At 31.1% G+C, this 23,704-nt stretch overlaps 1 protein-coding gene across 5 annotated transcripts in view; it reads right to left on the bottom strand.

Moving 5' to 3' along the window:
* Ascc3 (activating signal cointegrator 1 complex subunit 3) overlaps nucleotides 1–23,704 on the bottom strand; it is a 295,426-nt gene that overhangs the window by 170,390 nt on the left and 101,332 nt on the right. For 4 of the 5 annotated variants that reach the window (XM_010607172.2, XM_033763469.1, XM_010607174.3 and 1 more), the window contains 3 exons: nucleotides 9,981–10,145; nucleotides 4,099–4,275; nucleotides 1,430–1,501 (listed from right to left, as the gene is read on the bottom strand). In XM_010607172.2, the coding sequence (XP_010605474.1) occupies nucleotides 1,430–1,501; nucleotides 4,099–4,275; nucleotides 9,981–10,145 (414 nt within the window). The remainder of the gene's footprint in view (nucleotides 1–1,429; nucleotides 1,502–4,098; nucleotides 4,276–9,980; nucleotides 10,146–23,704) is intronic. The other variant, XM_010607175.2, reaches the window with a different exon arrangement.

Raw genomic sequence — 23,704 nt, 5'->3', positions numbered from 1 at the left:
ACATCTAGAATATATAAAAACTCATAAAAATTAGGTCCTTAAAGTAAAGAACACGATAAAAAAAAATGGGCAAATAAAATGAAGAGACACTTCTCTTCTAGAAGAGATACAAATAGCTAATAAACATACAGAAGAATGTTAAACACCTCTGACCATCAGAAAAATACAAATTAAACAATACTGATTACTACCTATCCAAAAAGAATGACTATCATCATGAAATCAAATAATAACAAATGATGGTGAGGGTGCATTGTTGGTGGTAATGAAAACTAGTAAAATCACTAAGGAAATCAAATGGAGATTCCTCAGAAAACTAAAACTAAAATTAAACAAACTAGTCAGCCTTTAGGTATCTTCCTGAAAAAGATAATGACATCCTACTGCAGTGATACATGCATACCCATGTTTATTGCAGAACAACTTATAATAGCTAAATCTTGGAAGTGACCTATATGTGCATCAGCAGATAAATGGACAAAGACATTTATATACACTGGAATACTACTCTGCCATAAAGAAGAAAAAATTTGAGTCATTTGTAGGAAAATGAATATACCTTGAGACTAAAATGTTAACTGAAATACATGAGAAACACAAACTTCAATATCTCATGGTTTTTCTCATATGAAAAACCTAAAATATAAGTATAGGAAATTGAAGAAAAAAATAAAAGATAAAAAAATAAACAAGGAAACACATCTTTGGCAAAAAAGAAAGAGACCAAGAGATGGGGGATGGTACGTAAAAAGAATTAAGATGAGTTAAATCCATGTATCACCTCCCTATGGTGGATGTAATCATTATGTATTGCAACCATGTATTAATAAAAATGAGGCCAAAAAAAAAGAAGTTTGGATAATCTAAAGCTAAAATTTCTTAATTTCTAAAGATCATAAAACAATAGAAAACTATTTCTGTTGATATTATTTCATGAAAATAGTAAGAATAATGTAACATTAACAATTTTTATATTATCTAAGAAAATATTCATTACAATTTTGGTGTGAAAGAATGTTGATATTTTTCAAAAAGAAACAAATATAAAGGATTAAATTATTTTTACACCAATAAACTCAATGAAAAAAATTATTTTTGTTCTTAAACATTCAATAAAAATGGCAAGCAGGGCTGGGGATTTAGCTTAGTGGTTCGGTAGCCTGCTTTGCAAGCTCAAGGACCCGAGTTCAATCCCTGGCATCAAAAAAAAAAAAAAAAAAAAAAAAAAAAAGACAAGCAAAATAGCATGGTCTGTCAGGGTTAGGATGCCAATATTATGTATCAGTATTTTCATGACATATGGTTACCGATTGGGCCAAAACAATTATTAGGAAATTAAAACCTCTGAATCATTGTTTCAGAAGTCATAAAAATTTTAAGTGAAGAACTATCATTAAACATTCTTTATAAAAGTAAAAAATAAACATACCTGGTGTCCAGACTTTACTTGCTTTAAAACACTTTCATAGCATACTTCATCCATGTTATTCAACTGCTGCATCTTAAAATTTTAAAAATATAAAATATATCAAATGAATAAGTATAAACTTCCTAATTAAAAATAAAATTTTACCAATCATAAATGTATTTTTCCAATGTCCAAACTAATTAAAATATACAAGGAACAAGTGCAATATAAATACCTAACATGAAAGAAACTATAATAAACATAAATGCCTTTAAAAAATAAAATAAAAATTTTCAAACCAGTTTCATAATACTAAGAGTGCTAAGTTTTTAAAAGGTGGTATTTCTAAGGATACTAATAATTTTTAAAGTTCTTTCTTTCCTTATAGAAGCCCATTCATCAGGCTGATGTTCTTCTATTTCGTTCCACAAACTATAAACTTTTCCTGCATAATTCTCAATGTAGAAAGAACACTAACAGTTGACTGTCAAATGTTATACAGATTTGGAGCCTTAAGATACATATTTTTTCAATATATATAAAGAAGGATAGCTATGCTCCAGAAAGTTTTCAGGTTAACTGAAAATCTAATACATAAATAGTAAAATAAGAAAGGATTTAATTTGTCCCACTAATGATAAGAAAATTCCAACCAAAAAAGTAAAGTGGCATGGTCATGTCACCTAAACTGTATCTCTTCACATTTATTGAGTTTTTAGATAATGAGAAACATCATTTATACCTAAAATGACTGATTTGAATTTGTTTTGCTGTTGTTTCAATAAGATAAACACTTTAAAATCCTGGAAGTTTTCTGACAGTGGCTAAATAGGATAAGATGATCATAGGATAATTTACTCCTACTAATGAGCTGAAAAATCAATCCTATCCCCCTAGCCCCGCTCAAAAATAAATTTCATTGTACTTTGGGTTGAACTGTGGCCAAAGCTATTATTTCAAATTAGAAGTACCATTCACATTAATTTTTCATTTTTTATAAGTGAATCATAGCATGAGTTCCTGAATTAAATTCTGAAAAATAAAAAAGGATTTCTTTTATAATAAATAATAAACCAACAACTGATTGTAAAACATGTTTATAACATCTTGGGGAAATGATTCATAGTTACCGCCTACATATTTCAACTGAGTACAAAACTAATTTTAATAAGAAAAAAATCTATACTTATCAATAATTTACTGTTTAAATAAGATACGTAAATTTTAAAAATTTTAGCAAATTTATAACCAAAATAATTATGACAGTTCATTATCTAATAATATTCTTTTGATGATTATGCCAACACACTGTGATGAAAATACTTTTGATGAAAATACTTTTAAATTGGTGGGGGATTTTAGCTCAGGGGTTCAGGTGCCTGCCTTGCAAGCGCAAGGACCCAAGTTTGTTCCTGGTACCAAAAAAACAAACAAACAAAAATTCAATTTTAAGTGACTTGTCAATTTTTATGATGCAATTGAAAGAAAATAAGGTTTAATATGGCTGACAAGCATCTGAAACAATTTTCTTCTCAATATTTCTCTGTGATCACCATCTGCTCTCATTTACATTATAAAGCTAAAAATAATCTAAAATCAACTAAATAACCAAATATATATTGAGACGTGACTGGAAAAAACAAGCAGCCAGTGGGGGTGGCCTGCCTTGCAAGTGCAAGGACCCGAGTTCAATCCCCAGTACCAAAAAAAAAACCCCAAAAACCAAGCAGCAAGTAATATTGGAGAGAACTTGAAACAATTAATGAATGTTAAAATATGTATACATAACTATCACTGTGTTATAAACTATCCTTTTGTGCATAAATCTGAAATGATTTTCTACAATTTAAAAGATCAACTTTATGCAAAGTACTTAGTGCACATTATCAGTTGTAGTACTTGATGATTTTGATAATTACTAGTTGAATATTTTACTTATAACAATACAGGTAAAAATGGCTCTATTTTCTAATGACATTGTTTTTTACACAAAGAAATAATTGACATAGTAAAGACTGCGTTTAACATAATACAATTCCATCTTGTTCTCTTTTTGTGAAGAGGTTAAAAGGACAGTGAATATTGTCCCAAAGCTATTTCTTCTTAATAAGAAGTACTGTTAAACAGAATGATAAATAATCAATTTAAAGTTTTCCATCATTTTATAAGTCTATAGTAAGCATTCTAATAGTACAATTAGACCAAGTTTTTAAAGCATAGTAGGTAATTTAGAAATGTCATTTACATAGCATATACATAATTATTCCATTTACATACATAATTAACATGGTAATAATAAAACATTGTAAGTTAAACAGAATACCTCCTCCACTGGTTCCTAGCACAAAGGTATTTTTCAAATTTTTATTTTATAGGAATGGTGTATCAAAATATGTATTACTGGTCTAATTAGAACTTTTATTATTTTGCAATGACTTACCATCAATTAAGTCAAAATACTTTCTGAAAGTTATAACAGCTGACAGTACAAAAAATATGTTGAAAATAACAATGCAAACTAGTACAAGTAACTTTCTATAGGAAGACTTACTGTACTGCCTATAGCTAAGGAAGTATGCTTGACTTCATAGCACTACTCAAATGATCTACAATCTCTAATCTCAGACAACTATACAATAGTAAGTCAATAAGAATAACTTTAGAAAAAAATTAATAAAATGAATATTTACCTTATTTGCACTTTTAATACCCAAAAATGTCTGTCCAAGAGGTACTGGTCGGAAACGGCCATCAAAGTAGAAAAGTCCAATGTAGGGGTTAACATGTAAAAATGTGGCAACATCAAGGTAATTGGGTAAGGTTGCAGAGAGTCCAAGAATCCTTATCATACTCTGCGTAGATTCGACCTACATGAGTCATTTTAATTACAGGTCCAAAGTGAGTACTAATACTCCCACAATTGTCCATCCATCAAAATTATCACCTAACCTGTTGCACTGAGGATACACTACTGAATAGACACAAACCAACACAACCTACACATGCAGAGACTATTTGTAGAACCATAAAGACAGAAGGTCAAAAGCCAAGGGTTGGGTGAAAGTCAAGTACAAATACACGTGCAACATCTTTGCACGGATTTGTTTTCACTAAAGAAATGTTACCTATATCATCCAAAAAAAAAAAAGCCCACTAAATCCCACCAAAAGTAAAAAACCCTAAATAATAAAAAAATGAAGACCACACCTATTATTTTTAAAAATCTCCTTTATAATATATATAATAATTGGGATAATGATTTTAATTATATTCTATTTCTATGCAGTACCTGTGGTGATTTGAAAAGAAATAAGCATGATATTTGGTTCTAAAATTATTACTTAAAGTTCAGTGAGGATAGTTTTAATGTCTTTTGATGCTAAATACATGATATCCTGGCAAACATAAGACATTTTTCTACTAAATCTCCATTTAAAAGTAACCACACTTTTTGCCTGGGGATTTGGCTCAGTGGTTCCACTGCCTGCCTTGAAAGCACAAGTTCAATCCCTGGTACCAAAAAAAAAAAAAAAAAAAAAAAAAAAAAAAAAACTTTTTAAACATTTTTAAATCCAAAAGTATAATCTAATGTTAATATAATTAATCCTTGTAAGAAAGACTATAAAAACTAGTATTTTGCAGATTTCTCATCATACAGAAAATACTAGACAGTATGATGCTTTCCCTTTTATGCAATTTTCCTCATACTTTTAGTTCAGTATCATTCTGCTCTTTCCAGTATTTTTTTTATGGTGATATAACATAAATAAAATCTGTCACTCCAATCACTTTAAAATGTGTAATTCAATTGTATTAGACACAATGCCCACTACTCATTTCCCAACTTTTTCATCATTAGAAACAGCCTATACTCAATAAACAGTAAGCCCCCTCCCTCCAGCCCTGATAATTTCTCTTGTATCTCTATGAATTTGCTTATACCAGGTACCTCATGTGAAATCATATAGTCTTTTTCTGTCTCCAAGTTACTTAGCAAAGTATCTTTAAATTTCACCTGTACTGTAGCATATTTTAGAACTTTATTCCATAAAGGCTAAAATTAGTCCACTGTACAAAATTTAAATTTGGTAAAAGTCTCCCTACTCATTGAAAGTAGAGTTAGTTAAGCAAACAATTAGTATTCAATATTGCTAAGTACAAAAGATTTAGGACTTTAAAAATTTTTATCTTTTTCAAATTTCTTCTCATCAGTAAAGGTGTATTTGTGAATTTGGTCCCTAGCCTAGCATGCAATTTCAGATCGTGGACAGAATCTCCACTACAGAATAGCTTCTGATCAGTATTCTACCTCAGTTTCAAATGAATTATGATGTGAAATACTGCCATCTCCTGGGAACATCTGATGATCACAGGAAAAAATAAAAAACAGGAACTTTGCTTTTTAGTAAAGATAATTACCAGCACTACACTACATACTTTGGAAATATGAGAAGAATCAGATGTACCATTTCCCATGGAGATTAAAATCTAGAGAAGGATTTATATGAAGAGAGAATTATCTACAGCAAATTATAAAAATATAAGGAAGACTGATAAATGCTAAAAATGTGTAAAGAAGGGAGCATAGAGAGAACACAGAAAATATGACATTCATACTCATTATAAACACTTTATAGAAGTGGTATTTGACAGGTTCAACAGAACAACAGATTTTCAATCAAGGGATATGTCATGTGCTAAAGAAAGAAGGCACTATATTATCTGGCATTTACAATCCTTACTCTCATTAACCAGCAGTACATTCTTCCTCTAGTAAATTTTTTTTTTTTTTTACCTGGAAAACAGGGTCAGTGGTATTGGTAAATAAAAAAGGAAAAAAATGAAATGGTTTTAGAATTAAGTGGTAGATGAATGCAATGTAAAAATTAAAATTAGACAAAGATGGGGCTCGGGATTTAGCTCAGTGGAGCTGCCTGCCTCGCAAGCACAAAGTCCTGAGTTAAAAAAAAAATTAGACAAAGACTTACAGTCATTAACATGTAGTTTAGGAATTTAAAATTTTTTCTTAGGATAACAAACAATAAGTTCCCATAGGTTTATGAGCAGAGTAATGATAAGCTATACAATTATTATTTGGTTATATTATAAGAGATGAAAATGTAAGGGAACAATTAATAAGACACTATTATATAATATACTGCATAATAAAAGACAGTATATATTTATATAATTATATTACATATTAAACAATAAACCTGTAATATATTATTTTATCAGTGATGGTAAACCTTTTAGACCTTCCCATGATAACAGCCTGCTATAGCATGTGTGCCAAAGGTCTGTCACCACTCGTTTACATCATAAATTATATACAGAAAATTATACGATTATGCATTTATAAATAATTCATAAATATAAAGCATAAATATTATACATTATGCATTATATTGTGAGTGTGTGTACATATATACAGAAAGGATTACTAGCATGACCACATTTGCTGTTCTCATTCTAAAGGGGGTACTCAGGACAAAAAGATGTCATTGCTAAATTTCCCTATAAACATGAATGACAACTGGCAAATATATGATCCGTTATTACATGAAAGCTTTTATCTGTGTAATGTTTTTAGCTGAATGGATGTGGTCTTCTAGCTGGTACAATGTAAATAAATGTGGAATGTAGGATTCATACAGCATGGCTCCCTAAAAAATGTCATCAAGCTATTTAAGTATCAAGGTATAAAACCAAAATATTTCATGATAAAAATAGCTCTCTTTTATGTAAAACAAGACTTGCATACTCCTTTTTGAGAGATCTCATGTGTAAACTATTAGCCAAAATCAGGAAAGGACCTGAGCAGTAGAGATGGCAGTTTCAGACTTTTTTTATGCTTTATCTTATCTCATAACTATCTGTATTCTTGAAACTATTTTTATATTTTAGCTAATATATAAATATTAGCTAAAATCTCTGACTTTATAAATCTATTTTGGTGATTTAAACCCTTTGTATTTTATATATAGTAGATACACATAGATACTTTCAGTTTTTATGAAAAAAGTGAACATATCTCCAAATGCCCCTCCATGTTATCTCTACTATAAGAAATCATTTTTTGGCTAACTGTATGTCTTTCCATGTATATACACCTCACTCTGTGCTAGCCTAAGATCTAAATGTAAGCAAGAAATATGAGAAAATGAAAAAATGGAAATAAAGTATTTGCAAATAGCAAAGGGAGGAGGGGGTGAAGGGAGGGCAGGGTTAAGGGGAAAAAATGAAAACCAAGACCTGTCAGGTAAAGGTATGAGATCCCAATGATGAATATAACTGTACTGTATACCTAAGATGCACCAATAAACTCAATGAGAAAAAAAAAGAACTGTGTTTTTGTTCACTGCTATATCTCAAGAACTTAGAAATAAGTAGCTGGCATATAAGTGGCACATGTTCATTAACTGAAATAATGAATGTAAATACTAATAAATACAGTGTGCAGTTTTCTTCACAGAAAGAGGTCTATGCTACAATACAGGACAGGTTTTTTTTTTAGGGAAAAATTTAACGTGGATATTTCTGAAACCCAGTTTGGATGGCTCTACATCATTCTTAAATACTGCAAAGTAGTATTTCACTGCAAGAATATATTATACTTTATTAAAGATTTATTGTTAATATATGAATCATTTTCAAAACACTGTTTTAAAAAGAGAGGTTCAATGAATATTAGTACTAACATATCTTTATAAACTTGTGCTATTATTTCCATAGGTTAGACTTCTACAAGTAAAAACACAGGGTCAATTTTAGCGGATGCTTTCAAATTGTACTTCATTTTCATTTTTGGTAATCTGATAAGACACCTATTTGGATTCCTTTTGAGCATTTTCCATATGTCTAAGTATTATTATACCTACTATAAAATGTTTTTATAGTTTTAAAGTTTTTTTTTTCATTAATTAAAATCTATTAAGTACTGTGAGATTAAAGATTAATTTAATCACTTACAATTTAACTTTTTCAGGTAGTATCTTCATTGGTTAGAATATTTACATATCCAAATGGAACACAGATTTTCTTTCTTTTCTCAAGTATTTAGAATGACAAGAGAGTCTTAAGAATGTAAATATTTCAAAAGTGAAAATAAGAGACAAGAGAGCCTGAGAATGAGCAGAAAGCTAAGACGAGGGGAAAAAAATCAAGTGAAAAATCAGGTCAGGGTGACATCACAGGACCAAAGGGGAAAAAGGTCCAAGACTGAGGAAATGATATGTAGTATTATATATCAAAAGTTAATAACATTAAAGTTAAAACACTAAGTTTGAGAACTATCTTTTAGTTAAGTGGTAATCCCAGTAAAAGTCTTATTTAAGTTGATGTTCAACTAATGAAAAGAATGCAGTGATTGAAAAATTAAAAAAAGAATAGAGACAGATTAGTAATGAGCACAGATTAATATTTTGGGAAACTAGATAGCAATGAACTTTATTAAGCAGAAGTTATTGGAGAGGGACAGATTTGAGGGAGGGTTTTTTGGTAGCAATGAAAGGAACATTGTAATTCTTTTAAGCTGAAGCAACAGCGCTCACTAAGAGGAAGTAATGACATGGGAGAAGGAAAAACGGGTGATTTAGAAAGTGAAAGGATGAGGTGCAACATGGTAGGGATCTTTTAGTAAAGGCCAAGGGGTACAATGATGGGTCTACTTATGACAGAGTAGAGGCTGGGGTTTTTTCTGGACAGGGACAGGAAGAAGGGTGGTGATCGAGTGAGTTCAAGCATGAAGGATTCCATTTCCTTAAATAAAATGTGATGTCACATAAGAAGTGTAACAGGGTTAGGAAGAGTAATAAAGGGGACTGATGAAGCTTAGAAATGGTCACATTACAGAAATAAGGAAAGTGGCACAGAAATTACAGGGCAATCCCAGGAATCCAAGGGAATTCAGAGTTGATAGATAGTGCACATTGGTCTAAGAATGAATACTGACACTAGTCTAAATCTCTGTGTGATCTTCTGCACTACTGATCATCAGTCTGACTAGAGGTGCAGCTATAGTTCATTTGACTAACTGGAAATTTCTCCAGCTATTCAGAGGATAAGTAAGTTAAGGTTACTGATGAAAGAATAACTGGCCATGGAGGCCTAGGTATTTCAAGAAGAAAACAATGGTAAGAGAACATGAATAAAAGACTTTGACATATGAAGAGTCAAAGAAGCAGACTTCAAGACTGTGCTGAAAAACTGATGCTCCTGTCCAGATTTGTTGGGGAGTGGCGGGGGGATTCAGAAAGGAGAAAAGAATATCTAAACATTCTTTTATGTTTTATATTTTAATTTTTCTTAAGTCAATATTAGACCTAGATGTGTAACACAAGTTTAACATAGAATTTTTCCAATATGTATTTTGGTAAAGAGACTTTTGTAAAATAAGATTTCGAAGAAAGGTAATTTTTAATATGAATATGAAATAGCTAAAGATTTCTTCACACCAAAGTAGTCTTATACCCATGAACAATGTATATTAGTGTTTCCTTTAAATGCTATATTTTAAGTTTAAAAACTTATTCATGTCTCTAATATGAAATTACAAAATTCTTCCTCTTACCTGCCGTAAAGTACGTGCAACTATGCTTTCTAACACTGGCCCTCTATCTTCATGCAGCAAATGGACTTCATCAAGAATAAGGAGCTTTACAATTTGGGAAAGGGCAACATCCCCAACACTCTTTCTTGTTACTACATCCCATTTTTCTGGTGTGGTCACAAGCATCTATAACAACAAAAAAAAATCAAATTAATAGGGAAATTCCATAAATTATTTAAATTTAAAATTTTATTTAAAAAGTAACATTTTTTGCCATCTCTGTATAGATCATATAAAAAGTATTCAAAATATCCCAGAAGGACATCAAGCTCACAAAAGACAAAAGTCAATTTAAGAAGGTCTTTCCTTAAGGTATAATTTAAAGCTGTTATTTAAAGATCCTGAAGATAGTTTGTCAGCAAATTGTAGTGTGAACAGCAGACATTATCCAAGTTTTTTTAAAAAGCATTTAATAATGTGAAAAAAACTTTGTAAAGTATAACTGATAATGATCTTTGTCATTCATTATCTGTCCTTAAAAAGGGGCTAATAAGCAACAGATGCTTTCTTTAAAAGGAAATTAAAGAAAAAAACAAGAGTTAATTCCAGGAAGATCATAGGTGTTAAGCCTATTCAAATCTAGAGGAAACTACTACTGCTATACATTTTCTAAAAAATTGTCCTTTAATATCAACTTGCATATACCTTACTTTATAATAAAAACTGATAGATTTAATAAAACATAACTGACAAATACAATCAAAACAATGAGTTGCTGGAGATCAGAGGAATCAGAGCAAAAGCAGGCTTATAGCATTTATGTAGACTTCATAAAAGCAGACCACATGATAAAGCTGTGAGTATGTCTACTTACTTTTTACGTAATAAATTCTTTTGATCCTCTAAAATCATATGATTTAAGCCATGATTTAAGAATGCACTTTATAGTTCTCTCAATATAATTTACTACTTTTAAAATATCTTTCTTACTTTGTATTTTAATGTGCTGTTACAGTTTAGGATGTAGAAGAAAAGGATGGAAAGTTTATATTTTCTACTATACCAATGTCACATTAGGAGATAAACCCACATGTAAATAATTCAAAGAATAGATGGGGTAGCAAATCCAATCCAATGCTTCTCTTAGTATATCAAGTTAGTAGGATTCAAGAGAAACAATAGCTCAACTATGCTTTGCAGGGGTCAGATGAGTTAGGGGTCAGTTATTCTCAATATTTTAATACTACAACACATTTGTTTGAAAACCACTTATGGTTACAACAATCTTATTGAGATTGCAAATGGTTAATAAATTCTTAAGAAATGTATAATTCAAATTGATTAATACGATCTGCTGAATTATTCACAAAATAAATGCTACTGTTTTGAAATGAACTACATCAACTATAAAATTTAGTAACTAATTCTACAAAGTATTAATTGGCAGAGAGCAATGAAATAGCAATGCACATCTAAGGTGTGAAGCACTATAAAAGCAAGATACACAGCCATCTTATTAAATCTAAAATGGCAACGTTGAGATCAGATCAAATTTTACAGAAAACATATGCTAATAAAATTAAATGTAAAGAACAGTATATTGAGTTACAAAATAGCATGATATATTTACTGTACATTAATATCTCTTTTATTATATTACAATGCATTTAAACTTAAATACTTTGAATGATAGGATCAAAACAACTCAAGATTGGGCCAGGGATTTAACTCAGTGATGCCACCAACTGCCTTGAAAGTCCAAGGACTTGAGTTCGATCCTTGGTACAACAACTACAACAACAATAACAACAACAACAACAACAATAACAGCAACAAAAAAACCCCCAAAACAACTCAAGATAAAATATTAACAACCATTTTCATTAAAAGCCCTTGAAAAACATGCCCACACATTTAAAAAGGAGCAATTTTCCAAAACTATAATAGCATATTAAAATATAAAATAAAGAAGGTATTTTAAAAGTAGTAAATTATGTTGAAAGAACTATAAAGTGCATTCTTAAATCATAGTAAGTACAATTTAGCTATATATCTCACATGACTTAGAATATTATATCAGCACTTTTTTATTATATTTGAGAGGTAATGTGGTAATAATTAAATTATAAAATCAAAAGTCATAAAGCTACACCACCAAATCCTAAGAATTCTTGTTAGTATTTTGTTTTCTGTACTTTACTTTTAGCACATTAAGAAATGGTTTTGTTTATATCACTATTTTACTACACTTTAGGTTCCTGAATTGAAATACAAAATAGTGTCAGACTTGTTTAATGAATTAGGTTAGATGCAAGACATTTGCATCCGCGCTTGTATTAAGTTATGAGTGAACTGTTAATATTTTTACTGTCAACTTAAATTTTTTTCTGTGTAAGTACAAATTCCCTCAGAAACAAAAATCAATATTCAAAACTGTGCCAATTTTAGCCTTTCCATCAGAACATGGCATACGTTAGATGCTTATATATCATCATTATGCTAAAAATGTGGTATATTCAATTTTAAGATATTTATCAAGTTAACAGCAAAACTAAAAGACCTAAAACTTGAGAATCAATTTATCTGATAATTCATCTAAACATTATTAAAAAATTTCCTTAAATGTGTTTATGTACTTTGCTTTGATAAATATTTCATGACTTCTTAATTATTCTTTTCTAAAAGTAAAGCATGTTCTTCTTTAGGAGGGAAGAGAAAAACAGTAAAATTTTTATTTGAACCTTTATAATTATTTGCATAATCCAATAATTGGACAATACTGCAAACCCTTTATTAAAACACACCAGAAATTGTTCACTGAATGAAGAATGTTGTGTCTGAATCCAAGTACTGACAGGCTTATCCCAAATAGAAGTCTTCTGATTTTTGAGCTAAGAACTATGAGATCACAAAGCTCCTTGCCAAAGAATGCCTATGAGAGGAATGAATTTGAGTGTGAATTTTACATTCTGTTCCTTCTTTTCACCTGCATATTAATGGGCTGAACTGATTTAATGCTCTCTCTGAAATGGAAAATGCAAAGATTCAAGAGGTAAAAAGGCCAGTTAGGAGTTATAAGCAGATGATCAGCTCTAGAATTAAGATCAGAACTACAATCCAGCCTTTTGGCATTTGTAAGAAGAAATTACATTGGTCTCCATACATTTTTATATTTTTTACTCTACAAATAGCTATTGGAGAGATGAAAAAATGATTTATGTTGCCAGCATTCACTGATAAAGAATGGAGTTAGAATGATATGAAAAAAGTTAAGCCAGTGTTTAAAGAAGGAACCAAAAAAGCAGAAGGGGTTATTTTAAAAGGACAGAATTTTTCTATGCCTTGTTAGGTATTGTTAGAGGAGTGTGGCTTGCAAGCTTGTCACAACTCACTGGGCTAGATATTTACAAGTGTATGTTTCATTCTTTGTAAACTGAACCCAAATTTTTAAAAATTTCAAAAAGAAAGGCCTAGTGACAAAATATAATTTATGGATTTCAATTAAAAGTAAGGTGGAAAGTGGGGAAACAGAGTAACTTGTTATGAGATAATATTAAGAAAATGTAATTAAAATTATTTAATACAAAATATTATAGATAAATTTTTTCAAAGAAGTTCTTGTTTTTTAGAGATACTTATATTCATAAGTGAAAAATTAAAAAAACCCATAAACCAAAAATAGTAATTAAAAGGATATAATTTTAGAGATTTATATTCATAAGTGAAAAATTAAAAAAACCCATAAACCAAAAATAGTAATTAAAAGGATATACTACTTAATTCAAATAGAAAATAACAGGGTTCTACCTTAACATACAATATATATAAGAAATACCAATGTTTAAATATAATAAGCTTTAAAATTTTACCAACTAAGTAACTCTGTCAATCATTTATTTATATTTTAAACATTAAGACTATATTTGGCACATGTCTTTTATAAAATGAATTTATTACTTTCGCCTTCCCAACCAGAAGGCTTCAAATCTCTGGCTTCTCTCAGTTTCAAACACAAGGAAATATACACACAGAGATATGCACACATGTGCGCGCGCACACACACACACACACACACACACACACACACACACCCTTACTTTTCAGGTCCTAATGACATTCTCTTAATACTTTATACCCCTATCTCAAACAATCTTACTGGTCCCTGAAGTCTTGCTCACAGCATTCAAAATTGTTCCACTTCAATGAACAGCTCTACATTGTATATTTGGCTTCCAAGACTTTAAAAATTTCATCGCAGCATATGGTACTCTAAAACTTTACAAAAATAAAATTTTACCTATCATTCAAAATCAAAACACAATTGCTATATCAATAAAAAATTTCAATTTGTTTTAACAAGAATAAATCCCTTTCACCTCCACTCCTCTAAAACTTTGTTTCATGAGCCTTCACCAGATCATTCTACCTAGGGTGATAAGTGAACATAACATAGTTGTTGTACTTGACTATAAGTCAAGGGAGACCTAAAAACAACTTTTCTCCTAAACATATACATGTGCAATTACAACACTATTCTCCATGAGACAAAAATAATAAACAGGGTCTGGGGATGTAGTTCAGTGTAGTGTACTAGTCTAACATGAGTGATGCTCTGGGTTCAATGGCCATTGCTACAAAAACCCACAAAATGGTCGAAATATATATAAATTTTAAAATGTGATATGTTTGATAATAAACAGTAAGATGAGTACATAAATGCTATTATGACATGTAACTAAGTTCTACTATGTGTAATACTGAGTAAACCCAATCAGCCAAGAAATTAACTGAAAATCATATTATTTTTATATTGATATAAAAATTAAAAAAAGATAAGACCGAAAGCATGAGAGAGGGGAGATTAAGAAGGGGGAAGATAGAGGGTTAAGGGAAATAAAATTTCAGATATTTAAAGAGGACATAGAATAACTTGAACTCTCAAAAAAAAAACCCAATAACAATAATATAAAATTATATAACCACAGTGAGAAATTTCTTAGTAACATATTCTAAAGCTAAACATATATATGCTGGCTGGGAACCCAGGTGGTTTGTTCAAGTATGTTATAGTACTAAAAAATTGGAAAAAAAGCAAATGTCTTCCAATGATAAAATGGGTAATTCATAACGCATTTATACACTAGAATGCTACACAATGAAAATGATCAAACTACTAAACTATATGCAGCAACATGGAGGAAAAACTTGATAGTTTTAAAGTTAAGTGAAAGAATCCAGACACACATAATTTCATTTATTTAAAAAAAATTTTTTAAATTGAAAATAAAGTGCTAAGAGCTAAGGTATTTGTTATTTTTGAGAAAAAAACGTGTAGCAAAAGAGGATAACAAGAAATCTTGAGGTAGTACATTCTACACTTTAATGTGGGTGGCAGTTACATCAGTTTATTCACTTTAGAAAAAAATACTTTTCTTTATGGCAGAGCAATATTCCTTTGTGTATAAATACTACATTTTCTTTATCCATTTATTGAACCAATTCCACACAAATTACAAACATTATGTATTGCAAACATGTACAAATAAAAAACTCATTTTCCTTCTTACATTTTTTACATCTTTCTGCAATTTCATTTCAGTAACAGCAATCTGCATACAAATGCTAATGTAACAATATGATACATTTAACAACAAAACTTAAATGATAAGAAGGGACTTCTGAACTATACTGTTCAAAGGTAAGAGTTCTGCAGACAAAGAGTATTTCAGGCAATGACAAAAAAATGAGCAAATATATTATTTGTGATTCTAATATTTTACTGTGTATATGTTTTGTGTGGTCACATGTGTAAACACATGTTTACACTGAAAGTTTTTTGAAATCAGGGACCAACTTCAGAATTTAAAATGTAAATCTATGTTCCTCAATCTGTTGAGTAGAAAAATTTTTTTTTTTTTTTTTTTGGTATTAGGGATTGAATTTGGGTCCTTGCGCTTGAAAGGTAGGCCACCAAACCACTGAGCTAAATCCCTGGCCCAAGAAAAAAAATTTTTAAGGTACAGATGACAATTTTTAAACTCAGAGCAATTTCTTGCTCACTTTTTAATCCTCCTTTCAAAGAAGCCCCCAAAACACGAAAAGCAAAAGAAAAATTACGAAAGTTCAGGGGCTGGGGATTTAGCTCAGTGGTTCTGCTGCCTGCTTTGCAAGCGCAAGGTTCTGAGTTCGATCCCTGGTAACAAAGGGCGGGGGAATTCATATTTGTTGTGAATCTCTGAATGAGGGAAAAAGAAATAAGAATTATTTTCTTATTTCTTATTATTATTGCTATTAAAAATTGTTTTTGTATTTTATATTTTAATACATATGCTCTATCATGTTAAAGTTTAAAAGTCTACATAAATTTTTCTCCTGTTGATTACAGTACATAATTTTTGACTATCACAGACACACAAACAGCAAAGTAAACTTCAAGGGAAAGCATGAGTCTGCCAGGTCTAGTTTTAAAATCTCTTTACTGATTAACACAAAAAACATAAAGTTACTTTATCAATGTCCTGTAACTATTAGGAGAAGTAGGGGGCACTGTATGTCTCTTTGCACTTAACAATGGTTCAGTGGCCCATTTTCTCCATAAAAATGAGAGAAAGGAGAAAAAAAAATTTCTTTTAGGTCACAAGTTACCAGTTAGGGAGCCATTCGAGAAAGCCCTACCGTTTCACTCATTTTCTGACTAAAATCTCTTTAAGTCCTCTGCTTTCACACTTTATCTTTAACCCACTAGTCTCTTTCTGAACCCAACACAGACAAACACCCATGGCTGAGGACAACCATGGATCAGTCTCACACAGCCATGATCAATCTCACACATGTTTATAGGATGTATATTAGGGTTCATGGAATAGACAGTACACTATGTGCCAGTATCAATACACGAGAAAAAAAAAAGTCATCTCAGCCTCATTTTCATTACAGACAGAGATAATGAAAAGACAGTTGAGCAATAAACACTGGCTACAGCATATGGTGCTCACTAAGACTTTTGACAATGTTGTTCATGATAACTTTATGATCAAGGATGTAAATCAAAGCTGCTTAATAATACAATGAGGAAATTACTGAACAAAGATGTTCAAAAATTACTACTTAAAAAACAAACAAAAATTAAACAAATCAAAACATCCATTACTGTATTTTAGAATGAAGGCTCTGATAGAGGTTTGGGTAGATAAGAGAGGGAGAGGAACAAAGACATTGAGAGGAAAAAAAAAGGGGGAGAAGTATGGAGAGAAAATGTGTATATAGAGAAATAAGGCATTTTGTCTGCAGCCTCTTGAATAAACTCCTACAATGTGAGAAGCCAAAGGCCTCCTGGAGAGTAGGATTCTAATTTTCTATAAAGAACAACAAGCTTGTAAATAACAGCTTCTCAGAACTTAAAATTTTTCAAATTTTAAAGAATTCATTATAAATGACATCATGCTGAATTTACTAGTGAAAACGTATATCTGCCCTAAGCTACTAAGAAACGTTTGTAATGCCTAAAAGTAGTCTGTTTAATCCTGTAATGTCCACTGTAGAAATACATGTAATATTAATACAATGAAATATAAAATGTTATTTTGACTATAAAAAGTTTCTTTGTGGCAGATGCTATAAAGTAAAAGTAGGTTTAGAATTTTACATCAAAAAGAATATAAATATTTTAAAGATAAAAGTACACTTTCTTGACTTCCTATTTAAAACTATTCTATTTTTTTAGAATTTAGAATATTAGAAAAAGTTAAATCATATTAATGAGCTTTTAAAACCAGAATGATAAAACATGAAGTATAGCCATTAAAATCCACCATTATTTTATGTCTCTATGAAAAAACAATATTATCAAACACCTATTAAAATATAAAATAGGGTATATTTAGTTGAAAATGTTAGGGATCTATTAACTATGTTAAAGAGTATCAAGGATACGCAATACATCTGTGCTGAAAAATTCAGCTAGGAATTCTTGCAAATCACATTCTAACACTATGGGTAGAGACCACATAAATGCCTAAAGAATTTTAAGAAGTCTATCTTCCTTATTAAAATACCTAATTGCATATCTAATCAACCAATAAGTTTACAAATTATATGAATGTTTTAATTTCAAGATTAAATCTAAAGTGTCACAAAGTTTAAACTCCATAAACATTCATATAATTGCAGTTATATGACCCTGATATATTAATGTCAGTTTTGATAGATAGCAACAGCTTCTGTAATGGAATCTGACAGTGTGCATATCATACCCATGCCTTGGGACTCTACAACAAATCAGTTAGTTCCAATTACTTCCTTTTCTACATTTTATGTTTCCCCCTTTCCCATCAATTCATATGCACAAGTCCACCCTCATGTATGTAAAGCACAAAGTTATCTAAGTAATCCAGTTATATTTATGTCAAAGATAGCTTTCAATTATAAAAAATAAAAAAAACAAATAGGAAAATCTTTAAGTACGAAAGTATATCAGTACGTTGTAACAAAGTCAGATCTGTTACAGTTAAAGCATAATGATGTGCATCTGAAGTGAATCTGGTATTTTTATATTAGAAAAAAAACTATGATACCATTTTTAGCTAAAATTCCATAAACAAAGTATGATTCAATAAGAAATTCTAAAATCTTTGAAAGAGCAAAACGTGGAATGCTAGGAATAGGAGAGGGAAAGTTCCCCTATTCAAAATTGAACTATATATCTATATATCTCTTCAGTTTGAACTCTGAAATAGCAGAGAAAATTTTTCTATTTATTCTATTTCTATATATGTACATATGAATATGATATATACGTGTGTGCATGTGATATATATACACATATATGTACATTGCTATGTGAGTAAATGCTTGCTATGTTAGCCTGAACTCCCAATCCTCCTACCTCAGCCTACCATGTAACTGGGATTACAGATGTGCACATCTGCATCCAGTAAAGATCATTCTGTTAATGAAAAATAATTTTCCTAACTGCAAATGGTGGGGCACGCCTGTGAACCCAGTACTCTGGGAAGCTGTGGCAGCTTAAGCCCAACATGAGGAACTTAGTGAGACTTTATCTCAAAATAAAAAAACGAAAGGGTTAGGGGTGCATCTCAGTGAAAAGGCCTTGGGTTCCATCCCCAGAATTACTAAAGGAAAGGGAACAAAGGAGGAGAGAGGGAGAAAGGAATGAAGCGACTAGAAAAAAAGTGAAAATATAAGGAAAAAATGGAAACAAAGCTTTTGTACACTGGGGAGGGGACTTGAAATAAAATTTCAAATAAAAATGAAATGAAATAAAATTTATGAAATAAAAATTTATTTAAAAAATAACAATCACAACAGCAGCAGCAGCAGCAATAGCAACAAAACTTTGCCTCAATCCCAGAATTTATATTCTGAAGTCCAGATTCACTAGCATGAGTTTATAAAAGACACATGCTTGGTTTACTTTAAACTTAACGAATTACACACATTTGAGGGAAATACAAAACTGTTCACATTTCAACTGGGCCTAGTGGCACACACTTTTAATCCCAGCACTCAGGAGGCTGAGATAGGAAGATTGTTGTGAGTTCGAGACCAGCCTGGACTACACAGTGAGTTCCAGGTCAGTCGCAACTACATAGTAAGACCCTGTCTCAAAAAAACCAAAAAACCAAAACCAAAACCAAAACACTGTCTACATTTCTCTGCATAAAACTCATATAGACTTTGCCTTAATCTTTCTGACTGCTTTAATCACCAAGGATTTCATTCTGTTGAAGTCATGTAGTACAGATATCAACTACAGCTTGTAATAATGCCTCCTTACATTCACAAAAACAGGTTATTGTACAACTATCCTGTGGTGGCAACTTGCCTTGTGGTGAGTTCTAATTTGTACAATTGGGCTATGGATTATACAGAACAGGTAATTTTATTTTTTTTGCGGGGGTACCGGGGATTGAACTCAGGTCCTTGCGCTTGCAAGGCAGGCCACCGAACCACTGAGCTAAATCCCCGGCCTGAGAATAAGTTTTTTTGAATTTTAGTAAAGCAGTGTTTTTCAAACCTGACTGTGGGACATGCCTTTAAAAACAGTAGGAAAGGAGCCCTGAAAACTCCTTTCATACGACTTTGAAAATCTGACAGACATTACCACTCATCTGCCACATTTGTACAGCCTAGTTTGAGGATAAATTAGTTTCTTACTAAAATGAAGCACTTTAAAGGGTCACATTGTAATGCCAAACTCCACCTCACATGTGATAAAGTAAATATGGTCTGTGGCTATTCTCAAAAATGTCAGAAAGTATTAACAATGTAAATCATTCACTACTAAGAGACTGCATTTATTCAAGAACAGATAATCAAAGGTTTATTTGGAGCTACCTTTGGGAAGGAGAGACAGAAATGAGGAATGTAAAATTTTATCAAGGAATTATACCAGGATAAAAGCTGCTGAAATTGACGGCAATTAAGGAAATAGATGTTGTTGTAGTTTCTTATTGGTCAATTATTTTTATTATGTGAATCATTCTTGTCTTAGAAAAAGGACAAAAGCCAGAACATGTGTACCACTTAATGAGAACTTAAAATTATTTAAGGAGAGCTTCCTAATAAACGTCTGTTACTGACTCATTCAGTGTTCTCAAAAATGTGTCTATGGGGAGAAATAAAAAAAATAACTAGAGTAAATAAGATCCAAATTATGTAACTGATAATGTGAAATAGGAAGAAAAGGGCTAAAAGTGTAGGGGAAGTGGGAAGGGTAGGGGAAAGAAATAAGGGACAAGAAAAAATATGAGAAAAGGAAAAAAATGGAAACAAAGTCATTGTAAATTGGGGAGTGTGGAGGGAGTGAAGGCAGGGCAGGGCTATGGGGGAAAATAAGAACCAAGATCTGCATGTAAAGGTATAAGATCCCAATGATGAATGTAACTGCTCTGTATACTTAAAAAGTACCAATAAACTCAATAAAAAAGAAAAAAAAAGATAACTAGAACTGTGACACTTCACAGTTCTAGAGGAGAAATGTGGTTAAACTCTCTCTTGCACAGTGTTATGAAATGCAATTGTCATCTATGGGAACAGGATACCTGTACCAACACAAAGAGCTGTCACTGCCTCTGCCTAAAAACAGAGTCTGAACTACTCACACAGCCCAATATGATTAAGGCACAGAGCCAAGCTGAGTTATACATTTTCTACATGTTTTCCTCCATTCCAAACAATCTAACCAACTCACAATCCTAAGCAATCAAATGATTATTTGTTCTTGGTTTTGAAATTGCTTAATAGAAACTCACATTAAAAATGGGGTTTAGAAAAGTGATTTTTAGAAAGGAGAAAAACAAATATAGCCAATATGTTATTTGTGGTTAAGCATAAATCCTTGCTGTAAGTTTTCTTGAACCCAACTGGAAAAGAAAAACTGAAACAAAGCTATAAATATAAGCAAACCAGATACTGAAAAAAAAAGTGTAATTTTAGCATCAAAGTTTAAAAGCAATTTGTCTCACAGGACATTATCCTCAGGCTGACACAATAGAACCTCTTCAACAATACATTCAGAGCAAATGTAATAGCCTCCTCATGAAACATCTGCTTATAGCCGCTTTAGATAAAAGAGATTCACCATTAAAAATTTATAGTCTGAAAGCAATTTTAATTATATTTTAAATCAGAAAAATACATGATGGCATAAAGCATTCAAATCCCATGAGAAGACATAAAATGAACCGTCGTCCATTGTCTCTCCATTTGTTTTACCCTAAGGTAACCACTGTTTATATCTTTCTAAAAACAAACAACAAGCTAAAAGACTGCAATTATATGCATAATCTTAAAAAAAAATCACACACATCAGACCCAGGACATTGTGCTTTATTTCATGACAACGGTTCTTGTGCAGGCTACACTGACGAGGTCAAATGCAGTTATCCAATCTGACACAAATGAGTATGCTAAGAGTAATCCTCCCTTCTTTTTTTCCCTTGGAGAGATGTGTGAGTAAGAAAGCTTTTGTAAACCACCCATTAAGTGGAAAACTTCTGACCAGGGGGTGGGGGATTAATTTGCTACCATTGTGATAACTATGAATGGGAGTCCTTTTATCTGAAGCATAACTTAAAAAGAAAAAAACAACACAAAATTGTTGGAAGATTAAATAATCACTGTGTTTATATTATATTCTGTAAATATAACTATTATGGTAAAATTTTTGACAGGAGATAAATATCTGACTCTAAAACAGAAAACATGAAGTATTTTTTATTACCTGTAACAGTCATGGTGAACCTTTAGAACTTTCAATGATTATAAACAGCCCAGTGTGGCACGCATGCCGTAGGTTCACCATCACTGAGTCCTGTAATATTATATAGCTACTATAATGTGGACTATAGAATTAAACTGGGTAGTTTGACTACCCACCAAATTATCTGTGAGCAAAATGATGGTGGGTGATATATGTAAACTTCCTAACTCCTCACCTGAAAAACAGGGAGAACAACACTACCTGACTTAGTTTTAGGTTTATCCATAAAAACATTACAGTAGCAGCAGCATAAGCTTTTTGAAGTTTTTGCTGTTATTACTACAGCCTTTACTCTTAACTCTATCATCACACTATCACCAATATTACCACTCTGACCAAGTGGTAACTGATTAAAAGGTCCTATAAAACAACTAGATACCATACACGTAAGGTAAAAAATTAAACAGTAAGTAAAATGGTAATACAAAATGTGAACCCTGGTTTCACTATTAAATATACTTAGATAACAGAAGAACTGATAATGTTGCCAAATTAGTTGATGTTAGAAAAAAATGTAATGTATATTATCACCACTTACTTCTTCTAGTTGGTATATCTTTTCTTTTGCTTGATTGACACCAGAACCATAATTTCCAACCCCAGCTCATCAGAATAAAATTATAGAACAGGGCATTAAAGACTCCAGATTAAACCACCTAAATTCAACATATAACCATTATATATTATATACAACTAAGTGTTACAAAGAAGCATAATTTTTAAAAATCTTAATATCATTTAATTCTCAGGAAGAGCTGAGGCATATGAGAACGTGCAAAATACTAGGGCATGTATTAGAAAAATGATTCTCCCATGATTAAAGAACAACTGGCTAACTCTGATATACTTCTAAGAACCCAGAACTAAAATAACCCTAATCTTCTCAGTTTACTAAACTGTTTCTCACCATATTCTCCTGGTTGAATTTGAGCAAATGACTCTCCAATTTTACAGCACCATAGCCAATATTTTCAAGCTGAAGTTATACTGTAGTGTACTTTCATTAATTTTACTAATTTATCATGAAGAAATTATTCTGCATTTTAGTATTTTATTTCATTGCTATTAATGTTTAACATTTCATTTTTTGAAGGTTTGCATTTTTCTTTATGGAAAGAGTTTATTCATGTGTTTAGTACTTATCTGTATAAACTCTCTGTTTAACGAAGATAGGTAAGTACAACTACAGAAGCAATTATGGATGGAAAATTTGACAATATTTATCAAATGTAAATTGCACAATCCCTGGGTCCACCAATCTCACTTGATGCACCTTCATGAGGTTCTTTTGAAGCCAATAAAGTAGACACTGAGTGAAAAGGCAAAGTAATAATACACAAATATGTAAGTATGAACTTATTTTTACTATGCATATTTCTCTACATTCCTGAATGACTAATCCTAAGTGTTTAAGATGCTTTTCTTTTTTTTTTTTTTTTTTTTTTTTTTTTTTTGTTTTTTT

The sequence above is a fragment of the Fukomys damarensis genome, unplaced genomic scaffold, assembly GCF_012274545.1.
Source record: "Fukomys damarensis isolate Sample0158 unplaced genomic scaffold, DMR_v1.0_HiC HiC_scaffold_14, whole genome shotgun sequence".
Classification (NCBI taxonomy): domain Eukaryota; kingdom Metazoa; phylum Chordata; class Mammalia; order Rodentia; family Bathyergidae; genus Fukomys; species Fukomys damarensis.
This window is presented reverse-complemented; position numbering and strand designations above follow the sequence as displayed.